This window comes from Hoplias malabaricus, chromosome 2 (genome assembly GCF_029633855.1).
Source record: "Hoplias malabaricus isolate fHopMal1 chromosome 2, fHopMal1.hap1, whole genome shotgun sequence".
In the NCBI taxonomy this organism is placed as follows: Eukaryota; Metazoa; Chordata; class Actinopteri; order Characiformes; family Erythrinidae; genus Hoplias; species Hoplias malabaricus.
The window spans coordinates 78,213,365-78,227,318 of record NC_089801.1 but is presented as its reverse complement, the minus strand read 5'-3'; the positions used below and the strand labels follow the sequence as shown (position 1 = coordinate 78,227,318).

General features: G+C 43.2%; 1 protein-coding gene across 1 annotated transcript in view; it reads right to left on the bottom strand.

Annotated features, from left to right (window-relative positions):
• Positions 1–13,954, bottom strand: part of LOC136678090 (NLR family CARD domain-containing protein 3-like) — a 57,638-nt gene that overhangs the window by 5,151 nt on the left and 38,533 nt on the right. Inside the window, exon 6 of the mRNA XM_066655927.1 lies at positions 942–1,112. Within this exon, the coding sequence (XP_066512024.1) occupies positions 942–1,112 (171 nt within the window). The remainder of the gene's footprint in view (positions 1–941; positions 1,113–13,954) is intronic.

The following is a 13,954-nucleotide window of genomic DNA, read 5'->3' as shown; positions in this document are numbered from 1 at the left end:
CCTGTTTCAAAATGAAACACAAATAACCATGATCCACATCCCCCATATTTGTTTTTCTGTAGAAGGCTTCTCCCAGTTGGAGGGACATATACAGTCTATGAGGCAGTCACACAACCAGGAGACATCGGCCAATAGCATTCACTGAGAAGAATGACCCTGACCCCACCTCCAAACTGTCACCAACCTCCCATTTCAAAAAATTGAAAATGAAGAGGATAAAAACCACTTGAGAATAAAAAAACAGACAGTTTGAGAGTGAAATTATGATCTGTGTGCAATTCCTCCCTCTCTCTCTCTCTCTCTCTCTCTCTCTCTCTCTCTCTCTCTCTCTCTCTCTCTCTCTCTCTCTCGCTCTCTCTGTGCTCATGGGTTTCACATTTGCGATTAACTAACACAATTTTAAAAAGGTACAGATTTAAATGTTCCACCTGGTGTTACTGCGTCCTCTATTTTTTATATTGATGTGATGCCATATGTTTCCTTTTACAGACACAGATACACATTAAAAAGTACTTGTGTTGTGTTTTAATCCCAATGGAGTGTAGCCTTGGCTAATGGTTTGAGACCGGGCTTGGTACCGGAAGGTTGCTGGTTCAATCCCCAGGTCCAGCAGGAATATCCACGGCTGAAGTGTCCTTGAGCAAGGCACTGAACCCCAAACGCTCTGGTTGTGTGTTCACAGCCCCTAGTGCACTAGTGTGTGTGTGGGTGTGTTTACTGCCACAGATGGGTTAAATGCGGAGGACACATTTCATTGTTAGTTATACAATGACAAATAATTGCACATCATACATCATACATATATATTATATTATGCAAATTATAATTTAGTAATCCTTGTCCTTAATATTTTATCTTAAAAAATAATACTTTTCTTTTTTTTAATGTATAAAGTCATGTTGGTGAGTAGAAAATGAAGAATAAAATGCCAGAACTCTGACCTGAGTGTCTCCAGTTTACAGAGTGAACTCTTCAGTGCAGCAGAGAGCTTCTCCACTCCTGAATCCTGCAGGTCATTGTTACTGAGGTCCAGTTCTTTCAGGGAGGAGTTCACCAGTAAAACTGAGCCCAGATCTTCACAAGAACTTTCCCCAAGTTTACACACAGTTAGTCTGTAAAGAGAGAGGACATTACTCACTGAATAGTTACAGGAACATTTCATGAACAGGTTCTCCTTCATCGCCTGGCTAGGAACATCACGTTCAGTGACAGAAGGAGAAACGTCACTGTGTTTTCTTTTCTCACAAACTGCCTCATTTCTCTAACGTTATTCAGAAAAGTGAAGTTAGAATCAGCTACAGTTTGTGACGGTGTGTGAATGTGGTACAGAACCTGAACGACTCACTAATCTTTACTGAACCTGTGTGAGTTCTGAATGTGTCAGTTCTGAGTTGTGTGTGGTGTTTGATTTCAGTAAAGCACTCCCCTGAGAAAAATCAGCTGATGATGTGTAGGTGCAGACATCAACATTTACAGTGCCCCTTCCAGGGTGTGTTCCTGCCTTGTGCCCAATGATTTCATGTAGGTTCCTGACCCACCGCGACCCTGAACTGGATGAGTGCTTGCAGAGAATGAATGAATGAATGAACTTTATTTTAGCAGAAGTGAACACAGAAGAAAACACGGCTTAATGAGACCAGTCTCCCTCTCTCTCTCTCTCTCTCTCTCTCTCTCTCTCTCTCTCTCTCTCTCATGGTAATTGAAGTTATGTAATAAAATAATTGTGGGAGTAGGACCACGCACAAACTCCTCCTCTCAGCCGTATACATACCCTGCAAACTCACGTCATTTCTTTGTCAGACAAACTTGCTCCCACCTCCACCCTGTCTCCACCCTTTTCTTTTGTTTGTGTGTGTGTGTGGGGTGGGGGGGATTAACAAACATGTACTAAGTGCTACTCTGTGCATGTTTTGAGAATTTGATCAGACTGGAGATTAGACTGAATAGATAAACACCTCCGTCTGGGTCCATGTACCTTCTGTTCATTTTTTATTTTAAAATCAGATATAAAAATAATGAAAAACAAATAGTTGTTTGATTTTCATTTCATTCTCCAAATCCATAAAATGTAAAAAGGAATAATAATTATTTTTTATTTTAAATCAAAACATAAATTCAGAGTCAGTCTTTTTATTTTCCATCATCAAGGCAACTCAAGGCACGTACATACAAAGTGCTCACTTTGATGTTTTTACACTACTGTAAAGTATCAGTTCTGTAGTGTTTTGTCTCATTAAAGTGATTTGAAATTAAACATTATCATAATAACTTGTTCATTTTAGTCCAATATATTATTTAATTTCTCCGTAATAAAAAACAATGTTGTGCCTAAACATGCATTCGGATTTGAAGCACTGATGTCTTTACCATCAATTTCCAAAGTGCAAATAGCTTGACCCCAGTGAATCACCTCAGGGAAAACCCTTTTCTTCTCCATAACAATGAGGAATAGCCTCAGAGACGGCTGTAGAATATAGTCCCCTTCTTGCCGTGTGTACAATTGTTTCAGAGTGTGGATCTAAACCCGCCCTGCTCTGAAACTAACAGCTCTGACAACCGTGACCTTACAAAAGCAAGTGCAAAAACACCAAAGTGAGCACTTTGTATTTATGCCTTGAGTTGCCTTGATGATGGTGTTAATGTTCGATTTGCACTGCCGGGTCGTTATTTAATATACCAAATGAAAATATGAATAAATAAAGTTTTACACACAATATTCTATTTTTGGATTTAGCCACAAATGATAAAATACAGAACTGATACTTTACATCGACCGTGAATTTATAATGGGAATGAATTTAATCGCACTGGAGAAATTCTTAGCCATTCCCTCGCCATCAACATTTTACTATACACAACACACTAGAAGGAGAGATGCACATATAAAGTATTTGTGATTAGGGCTGTTCCTTACCATATTGATAGTGATAAAATCATCAATTTTTAAACCAATAAAAAATCAATATCGTGACTTGTTTACGTAACAAAGTCATGCAGTTACCAAGAATGCAGCCTATGTTCTTTACATGAGTCATTTAGACATAGTGAAGTACGGTGGAAAGTGGCTCTGAGGCGGAGGAATTTACTCCAAAAAGGTGGAGTGACTTCAGTCGTGTGGATGTGGATTGTTACGAAATATCAGATGAACAATAAACCGTGGTGTTATGTAAGAAATGAAAGCAGCCAGTATCAACAGAAGGAGGAAACATAACTAATCTGTTTCACCACCTCGAGCACCTGGTGGAGGACGAGGAAAGTCCTTTAGAAGAGTTCAACAGCCAATGAGCTCTAACCAAAGCAGATAAAGTACACTGACTCTGCACAGACAGTATTCTGTGTTTTTAATTTTAATATTTTGTTATTTACCATAAAGCTTTAATGTTACTTTTTGTATACTTCCTTATGTTTTCTGTTTATATTCACACACTACACTTTCTGCTACGGTATTTATTTCATATAAAATCAGAATCTTGGAAAGTTACTGTTGTTTCCAAAAAGCAAATGTTTACAGATTTTTTTGTCGCTTCTTCTGAATGTTGTCACTGTTACATTTGTAGTAAAATAAATCTTTTTAATAAATGAAAGCCTTTAAGATCATTAATATGCATTAAATATCGGGGCTGGGCGATATATCTGTATATTAAAATATACCAAGATAGAACAGAGATATGGAGTGATATCACTTATATCAATATTTTAAGTTTTTAAAAGTCTAAATATTGTACATGGCCATACTGTGCTCTGCTCACAGCCCTGCACCTGACTTAATCTTAATATTTCATATTGTATGTTACGTGCCAGAGAGGCACTGTTTGTTTTGTTTTCTCCCTCTACTTTCTTTCACTTCCTCTCTCTCTAGTTTATTACCTGTTCAGCCAATGGGGGAGCTGTTGCCCAAGAGTGCTGTCCTAATCCTCCTATATAGATATAAAGCCCACCAAGTGGAACAATGGAGGGGGGGAGGAGCTTTCTACCTGTGTGATCTTTGAATGCTGCTAACTTATGGTTTGAGGTTTGTTGCTGCTAGCTTATGTTTACAGATGTTGCTATTTTGTTTGATGATCTTTGCTGCTAGCTCAAATTGAGATTGTTGTTGCTGTCACTAGCTAAAGTTTGAGGTTTAGTTGTGGTGCTGCTAATTTTACTTTAGCCTAGCTTTACTTTAGCCATTTTAAATCTGTGGATTGCTCTTTCCTTGTTAAATCTCTCTACCACCACTACTGGTGTGGACAGGCAAGTACAGGCACCTATACATTCCATGGTAGGACAAACCCTGTATATACACACACTAGGTAAGGGGTGAGTGCCACAGCTGTATTTTTGGGGCAGGTTAGTTTTATTTTTTAGGGAACTTTTGGTTATTTCTTTTCTTTGGCACCATCCACAGTCCACCCAGTAGTAGTCGGTTGGTTTAGCATTTGAGATTTTTCATTGTCTTCTACTTCTCATATCACTGCTACAACTACATCTGCATTGTTGTATTCTTAAACCGTTATCATACCACTACTGCTGCTTTATTGTACCTTGTACTTCGCTTTAGATAAAGACTGAAAAGAGCATTCTGTTGTTCCCTCACTTCCACATTACACCACACATTCCATGTTACACTCATCCCTTGATACTTCTAGATACATCTTACAAAAGAGGGTGGGGCGCAACATTGTATCCTCTAAATAAAATGTTAAAGAGGTATAAATTTAAATGTTGGTGAAGCATTAAAAATCAAGTCTGAACTGACCTGAGTGTCTCCAGTTTACAGTGTGAACTCTTTAGTGCCTCAGAGATCAGCTTCACTTCTGATTCCTGCAGGTCAGTGTGACTGAGGTCCAGCTCTTTCAGGGGTGAGTTTGGTGATTTCAGAGCAAAGTAGAGACTACTATAGATATCCATGAACAGCTTACAGTGAGACAATCTGTAAGGAGAATAAACAGTGTAGAGTTAAAACAGAGAATGTGAAACTCACCCTCACAGGAATCAAGAATTATGACATGTGGAAAACACTACTGTTATAAACTTGGGGTCTGTGTGTTATAAACGTTATTAAGAGACACAAACAATGAGCTCAATCTGAACATTCATTCATTTTCTGTAAGTGCTTCGTCCTGTTCAGGGTCACGTGGGTCTGAATCCTCCCCAGAATCACTGGCTGCAAGAGGAACACTCCCTGGACAGAGCCCCACTGCATCACAGGTCTTCACTCACTCATCCATTTGACATTTATGTATGTACATTTATTGTATGATTTAGGATTGACACTGACATTTATGATCACACACACAAGGAATACTATGTAAGAATGGGCTTTTTTGTCTCCTGAGCTTCCCCTACTTGTTGCTGAGTGTAATTCACGTTTACAGTACTGAAATCAAAAGAAGTTTTACACACACACCTCTCTGTCCGTGTCTCTCTCTCTCTCTCTCTCTCTCTCTCTCTCTTTCTCTCTCTCTCTCTCTCTCTCTCTCATGTCTGTATGAGGAAAACCAAGCTAGATTCTAATTGTAGTGAACTCAACACTCGTGAGCCGTAAAGCGTTACTCAGCTCTTGCCAGAGTTCTCCACCCCTTGATTCTGAAGTTGCATAGCCAGGTTTTAGGGGACCAGCCCGGCGCAGCAGTGAGAGAGGTGCTAATCCCCCTCTTGCATGTCAGAGGAGCATCACAAATATTTTGAAACTGTAATTTTAAGGTAGCGGCATGGTGGTGCAGCAGGTAGTGTCTCTGTCACACAGCTCTAGGGACCTGGAGGTTGTGGGTTCGAGTCCCGCTCCGGGTGACTGTCTGGGAGGAGTGTGGTGTCCCTGTGTCCGCGTGGGTTTGCTCCGGTTTCCTCCCACAGTCCAAAAACACACGTTTGTAGGTGGATTGGCAACTCAAAAGTGTCCGTAGGTGTGAGTGAATGAGTGAGTGTGTGTGTGTTGCCCTGTGAAGGACTGGCACCCCCTCCGTGCTGTATCCCTGCCTTGCGCCCAATGATTCCAAGTAGGCTCTGGACCCGCAGTGACCCTGAACTGGATAAGTGGTTACAGATAATGAATGAATGAATGAATGAATGAATTTTAAGGTAAAAATACTACATAGAGTCCCTTTAATGATGAGACTTTTTAAACTTATAAGAAACGAAGAAGCAAAAAAAAAACTTTATTCCAATTTATTGTCTAGAAGAACAATTTAAAGTCACCTGCTTGTATTAATGACTGTAACTGGTTTGTACATGTATCACTTCCGGGGGCGGGTCAGGACAACAATTATATACGTTCAGGTGAGTTGAGATAAAAGGAGATAATATTCAGGTCCAGGATTTTAATTGAAATTGTCTTTAATTTTTCTTGTCCATTAATATTAATCTGGTACAGGTCTCCACATGTAAGTAGAAGTGGAATTCCCCAAATTACTTAAAAACACTCAATAAAACACAACACAGTGAATATATATATATATATATATATATATATATATATATATATATATATATATATATATATATTTCGGTCTTATACAACCAGAGACAAAGCACAAATAAGGTTACTCACGTTCAATGGACGCACACTGTTAATGAGACCAAATAAATGAAGACCATTTCATGCCAATACCTCTCTGAGCCACGTGTGTTAGCATTGATTATGCATCAGTGCATTCGGGTAGCCGCCTAGTGGTGGAAATTATAACTACATACAAAACACTAAACTACAGGCATACTAGACTTGAAGGATGAAAACAGGTAAATGAACAGTCTTTTGTACATGCTGCAGTGAAGGGCAATGAAACTCAGCCACTGAACTGATTTAGTCTGGAGAAATTCTTATGAAAAGACTTTTCTTTCCTAACATTTACTTCTGTAAAACTTGTTTATCTGCGTGTTTATCTTCATGTTTCAGAAAACAGAATTTTTTTGACAGAAATGTACGGCATTTGAAAAACACTGCGTTTCTGAGTTTTCATTATGTATCTGTAATCAATGGAAGAGCATTTACACAACACTTCATTTATTTACTATTTTCAGGCACTAAATTAACTCCCAGATCCATGTGGATGACCTCAGTAAATTGTGTTGATGAGAACATTCAGTAAAATGCCCCATTTGATATAAATAATATAAGAACATAGTGAACATGTGCTATGTGTAAAATATAAAGTGAATCATGAAGCTGAAGCAGCAGAGCCATGCCGTCAGACCTCCACAATCTGATATTTCAAACACTTTCAAACATTTCTGTCAGAAATTAAAAGATAAAAAGTGTGTCTTACCTGAGTATCTCTACTTTACTGTTTGAACTCTTCAGTCCGTCAGAGATCAGCTTCACTTCTGATTCCTGCAGCTCAGTGCGACTGAGGTCCAGCTCTTTCAGGGAGGAGTTTGGTGATTTCAGAGCAGAGAAGTGAACTTCACTGGAATTCATGGTGAGTTTATATCCATTCCGTCTGCAGAGCAAAGTAAATACAGCACAGTTCAAACAGAATGTGAATTTCAGACTCAGAATCAGTTTAATGAGATTAATGAGTAAAATAATATTTTCCATTATTCACATTATTCAGAGGGGCATTAATAACAGACTCAGTCTGAACATTTTCTGAATATTGTTCTGAATATTTTTAGCACTGTTTGTATTCTCTTCTCCACATGAACTTTCACCCCCAAAATTAAACTCTCTTTGAAGTCCCTCTCACTTCAGGAGGCAGAAACGGTGGAAGAGAGTTACAGTCAGATGAAGACAGTGTTGGGGTCTAGTCTCAATGGAACATAGCTACAGACTGCATGAAATGTTTACTGTGGCTGTGTAAACACATTAGACTGGTTTTAAGTGTGCAAACAGACTGAAGGGCAGCAAATGGCGAGGAAACATCTTCTGAATTTAACAAAAAGGGTTTTTTTGTGAATGTCACCTTTAACACTGACAGACTATATATCCCATAAATATGACTGGTATTATGTTGTTGTGATATCTGTAAATGGATAAATCTCCTGTTATGGGACCTCATTAATGAATGGAAAGTTCATCACATCTCACATCAACCACACGTCAATCACACGTCCTGTCAAGTATAGGGACAAGAGCTACTCGTGAGTGTGGACACTGTCAAAGACATTAACAGAACTTCACTGAAAGAATCACTAGTTTCTGAACCTGGAGGAACCTGGAAACAACAACGGACAAACAACTGTCACCTCACCAAAAAGGAGGAGGAGTAAGAATGGGTGGTGGAGTAGTGAGGGGTAACTGAGGAACAGAGGAGGAGGAGTAAGAATGGGTGTTGGGTAGTGAGGGGTAACAGAAGAACAGAGGAGGAGGAGAAAAAATGGGACCATCATGTTGACAATGCTGTTCTGGCTCTGTGGACTGACAAGTCCACCATAAGCCAAACCCTCTTTGAGACCCTGCGCCTCACTCAACCAAATATTCCTTTGGTGAGCAGTCCTTGTCGCTTTCTCGACACAACATCAAAAGTAATGTCACCCACTGATGGAATTTGTGCTCTAACCATCCAGTGGAACAAAAGGGTACTCACCCATTACTTCTTGGTCATCCCTAACTTGCCACATGACACTTACATGGGAAGTGAATTCTTACGCCTTGATGTCCACGTAGACACCCTCAATAATGTGCTGTGGTCCTTGACTGATGTTTCAACAGAAACCTGGTCTTCAGATCCCAGCAACATATGCTCAGGACAAACTATTCCTGAGGTATGTCAGGTTACTAACCAAGGTGCCCTTGTGGTACCCGCGAACACCGCAAATGTACCCATCTGCTTCGTCATGCAACCTGGCCAACATTTAAGCCACGCTCATGCACTTTTCCAACCGTCACCTCAGTTCTTTGAACTAGGTCTCACCTTAGAAGCCACACCTTTGGTGGAAACACGAGCAAGGTCCACCTACCTGTTTATACGAAATGAAACCACTCAACCCTTGACAATTCCTCATTCATCTCCTCTGGTTTGGTTGGTAAGTACGAAATTCCATGACTTCGAGTTGTGAATCCCTATTATAGGACCAATGCCTGAATCCCTGCTTCTTGATCACCCAGAAACAAAGTGTTCTATACTCAACCGACACGAGCTGTTGCTCTCTTCTTGGCTCTGGACATGGGCAAAGACGCCATTTGCAGAATAGAACTTGATGATGATGATCAAATGACAGTCATGGTCCTTTCTTTAGGTTCATCCGTGGAATCCTCCTGGGAACCATCTCTTCTCCCAGAAACGGGAGAAGAAACTTTGAGTTCACCCAATTCAAAAGAACTATCTGACTCTGAATTTATGATTCAAATCGAACAAGTTCTAAAGGAGGCCGATGTCCTCCAAAGTGAAGAAGAATGCGAGAAACTCTGTGAAGTGCTTCTAAAATACAAAAAATCTTTTGCCAAAGATTCAATGGACTGTGGTCTCACTGACATTCATTCAGTGTGCATTCCCACTCGTCCAGGAGCACCACCCACGTTTGTCCGTCTATACAAAATCCCATTGGCATCCTATGGACCGGTACAAAAAATCATTGATGACTTGCTGGAAAAGGGCATAATTCGACCCTGCAACAGCACGTACTCCGCACCTTTATGGCCTGTCATAAAACCCAATGGTAAATGGCAACTGACCATTGATTATCAGAAACTAAATCAACAGGTTCCATTGTCTCGATGGCTGATGACACAATTAGAGCAAGAACTTCCCTCGATCCGAAATGCTAAATACTTTTCCATCATCGATGTAGCCTCTGGATTCTGGACCATCTCGGTGCAATCAGAAGACCAACACAAGCTAGCTTTCACTGTAGTGGAGTATGGATCGAATAAAGAAATGAAAAGTTCTGAATGAAAGTCTCTCCACTCTGATAAGGATTTTTTTTGGAACAGAATCCCACATTCCACAGACTGCGTGTGTGTGTTGAAAGACTCTGCACCTCCCCCCACACACACACTCACGCACACACATATGTCTACACCCAAAGACCCAAAGACTGAGCAGGACACTTTCCAGTGACCCCCCCCCCCCCCTCTTCTCCAAGAATGTGAAGAAAACAGAACCAGTTTATGAGACTTTTAAGCCGAAGGAGATCAAACAAGGTGTTAAAGACCCGGATTAAAAAGAACCCATTTATGGCCCTCTGCGCCTACATGGCGCACTGGTTATCTCTTCCAAAAATCTACAGATGGCCCCAGAATTGACCTTGCACTGAACTCCTGCAATCCTGATCCAAACCAAACAAATAGCATGGACCAACAGCGCCCCCAAGTGGACGTTTGCGAAATCACGTTTCGCCCTGCCGCCTTCTAAATGCCTAACGAACACATGAGTGTTTATAAACATGTTTATGCAATATGTATGAATGTTACTCTCTGTTATTCTCAAGTGAATGTCTACTAACTAATGAAGTGATGTGTATTACTGTTTCGATCCTGAAGGAAAATTTCTGTCTCTGATTAGGAAAACGAATTAGTTTCTAAACATCTAGCATAATATTGTAATGGGATGTGATCGTAAAATACCCAAGATATATATACATATATATTTGATAAAAATAATCCAGTACACTCATTATGCTATACCCCAAGTATGTATAAGTATTTTACTTTATTCAGTTTTCTATGTAAAGAAAGCCTTACAGGTCAGTCGTGACCACATGGTGGCCAAGTGGATAGAGAACCACTTAACGGACATCCTCAAGGGCAAGTCCCTAACTGAGGCATTAGGTCAAATAGCCATCTTCACTGTAGTACAGCTCAGGGCCAGCAAACGTGAACTTGATGTATCACGGCGACAGCGGGCAAAAGTGGAGGCAGAATTAAGTCAACTTCAAAGTGAAATGGCTGAAGGGAACACACTGCCCCAGGTCACTCCTGATGTGCCACCTAGTGCCGCTACAGAAAGACAAGACCAGCAGGAAGATAGTGAGGATCAGGAACCAGACTCAGGGACCATAACCTTTAGAGCTGCTGCAGCACCTCCTCTGGTATCAACAGGTATTTCGCCTTCCCCTTTGTCTCCTGTCAGTTGTCCCTTACAACGCCCTGCTAGACCCAGAGCACTGCAACCCAGTGCCTGGCCCCCTCAACCTCTACACTCTTCCGGTCCCTCATACAAGGACCTGGACAAATTCGTGCGCAATATAACCCACTTTGATCCCAAAATAGATGGTTCTAATGATATCTTTTCTTACCTGAAAGATATTGATTTCTACCTCCAATGGTTCCCCGGAATCACAGTAGATGACAAACTATATGTGATTAAACTGACCTTCAACCGAGAGGTCAGTAACTTCATTGAACGTCAGCCAGACTATGTGAAAGCGCGATATGATGTGCTTTGCCAAGCATTGGAGGAAGAATTCTCCAATTACCTGTCACAGACAAGGCTGGCCGTTGCTTTGAATGTAAAACAGCAATGCCAGGAATCCCCTCAGCAGTATTATAACTGACTCAGACAGATGTATTTCGGACCTAGAAATGACTCCGGAATGGAGGAAGAGTTAAATTTTAAATCACTATTTATCCAAAACCTCCATCCCCACACTAGTCATCAGCTGGGAGTCTCAGCTTGCCCTCGCACCCTGTCTAGCAGACAGCTACGTGATTTGGCACTCAGAGGTTTCATAAAATCACAACAAAATCCCAACAGAAGGTCCGAAACACCCCAAGTCTTTAATGTCGACTCCAACTCCCCACATTTAGAGTTGGAGGGTGCCACCCAGGCCGATTCACAAAGATCCACCCGGGACCCTTCCCCCACTCCGTGGGCCAGTGAGGGCCCGAAATCTCCTCCACCCTCACACCACTACAAGCGCTACCCTCCTCGCAGGCCAGACAGAAATCGCGGCAAAGATTTCTGGAACCCTCGGGACAGGGCTGGGTATGGTCGTGACTTCTACCCTGCAGAAAACTGCGGTGCGGGCCGCGGAAAACCAGCACATCCCTATAAGGGATATGAGCAAACAGCTCAGAACCAGCTTTCTGATTCTAATAAGGAAAAGAAAGAAAAATACTGGGTCTGGTGCATTGTGGATCGGGTGGCGGTCGGGGTCAGGGGCCCTGGCGTTCTTATCCTCGGTTACTGAAACTGGCTTTTGGATCATGGAACATAACCTCTCTGGTGGGAAAAGAGCCTGAGCTGGTGGTTGAGAGGTACCGGCTAGATATAGTTGGGCTCACCTCGACACACAGTATGGGCTCTGGAACCAATCTCCTTGAGAGAGGCTGGAGTTGCCCAGGGTGAGAGGCGCAAGGCAGGAGTGGGCTTACTCATAGTCCCCCGGCTTAGCGCCTGTACGTTGGGGTTTACCCCAGTGGACGAGAGGGTAATTTCCCTGCGCCTTCGGGTTGGGGAAAGAGCTCTGACTGTTGTTTGTGCTTATGCACCGAACAGCAGTTCAGAGTACCCTGCCTTCTTGGGGACCCTAGAGGGAGTGCTGGAGAACACTCATTCTAGGGACTCCATTGTTCTGCTGGGGGACTTCAACGCTCACGTGGGTAATGACAGTGAGACCTGGAAGGGCGTGATTGGGAGGAACGGCCCCGCTGATCTGAACCCGAGTGGTGTTCAGTTATTGGATTTCTGTGCCCATCACAGTTTATCCATTACGAACACCATGTTCAAGCATAAGGGTGTCCAAAAGTACACCTGGCATCAGGACACCCTAGGCCGCATTTTGATGATCGACTTTATAGTCATATCATCTGACCTGCGGCCATATGTTCTGGACACTCAGGTGAAGAGAGGCGCTGAGCTGTCAACTGATCACCACCTTGTGGTGAGTTGGATCAGATGGCAGGGGAGGATGCCGGACAGACCTGGCAGGCCCAAACATGTGCTGAGGGTTTGCTGGGAACGTTTGGCAGAGGAACCTGTCAGAAAGATCTTCAACTCCCACATCCGGCAGAGCTTCGACTGCATCCCGGGGAAGGCTGGTGACATTGAGTCCGAGTGAGCCATGTTCCGGACCTCCATTGTTGAGGCGGCTGAACGGAGCTGTGGCTGCAAGGTTGTCGGTGCCTGTCGGGGTGGCAATCCCCGCACTCGGTGGTGGACACCCCGGGTGAGGGGGGCTGTCAAGCTGAAGAAAGAGTCCTATCAAGCCTGGTTGGCTCAGGGGACTCCGGAGGCAGCCGACAGGTACCGAGAAGCCAAGCGGCCCACGGCCCTGGCGGTTGCTGAGGCAAAAACTCGGGTGTGGGAGGAGTTCGGTGAGAACATGGAAAACAACTTTCGGTCGGCTCCGAGAAGTTTCTGGCAAACCATCAGGCGACTCAGGAAGGGAAAGCAGTTTTCCACCAACACTGTATATGGTGGGGGTGGGGAGCAGTTGACCTCGACTGGGGACGGTGGAAAGAATACTTCGAGGATCTTCTCAATCCCACCAGCACGTCTTCCGTAGAGGAAGCAGAGCTTGGGGACCCCGGGGGGGGGGGGGGCTCATCTATCACTGGGGCTGAGGTGGCCAAGGTGGTAGGGAAACTCCTTGGCGGTAGGGCCCCGGGGGTGGATGAGGTTCAGCCCGGGTTCCTCAAGGCTCTGGATGTTGTAGGGCTGTCTTGGCTGACACGTCTTTGCAACATCGCGTGGACATCGGGGGCAGTGCCTCTGGACTGGCAGACTGGGGTGGTGGTTCCCCTTTTTAAAAAGGGGGATCGGAGGGTGTGTTCCAACTATAGGGGGATCACACTCCTCAGCCTCCCCGGTAAGGTCTATGTGGGGGTACTGGAGAAGAGAGTCCGACTGATAGTTGAACCTTGGATCCAGGAGGAACAATGCGGATTCCGCCCCGGTCGTGGAACACAGGACCAGCTCTTTACCCTCGCTAGGATCCTGGAGGGTGCATGGGAGTTTGCTCAACCAGTCTACATGTGTTTTGTGGATCTGGAGAAGGCATTCGATCGTGTCCCTCGGGGGTATTCTGTGGGGGGTGCTCAGGGAGTATGGGGTACTGGGCTCTTTGCTATGAGCTATCCAGTCCCTGTACAAAC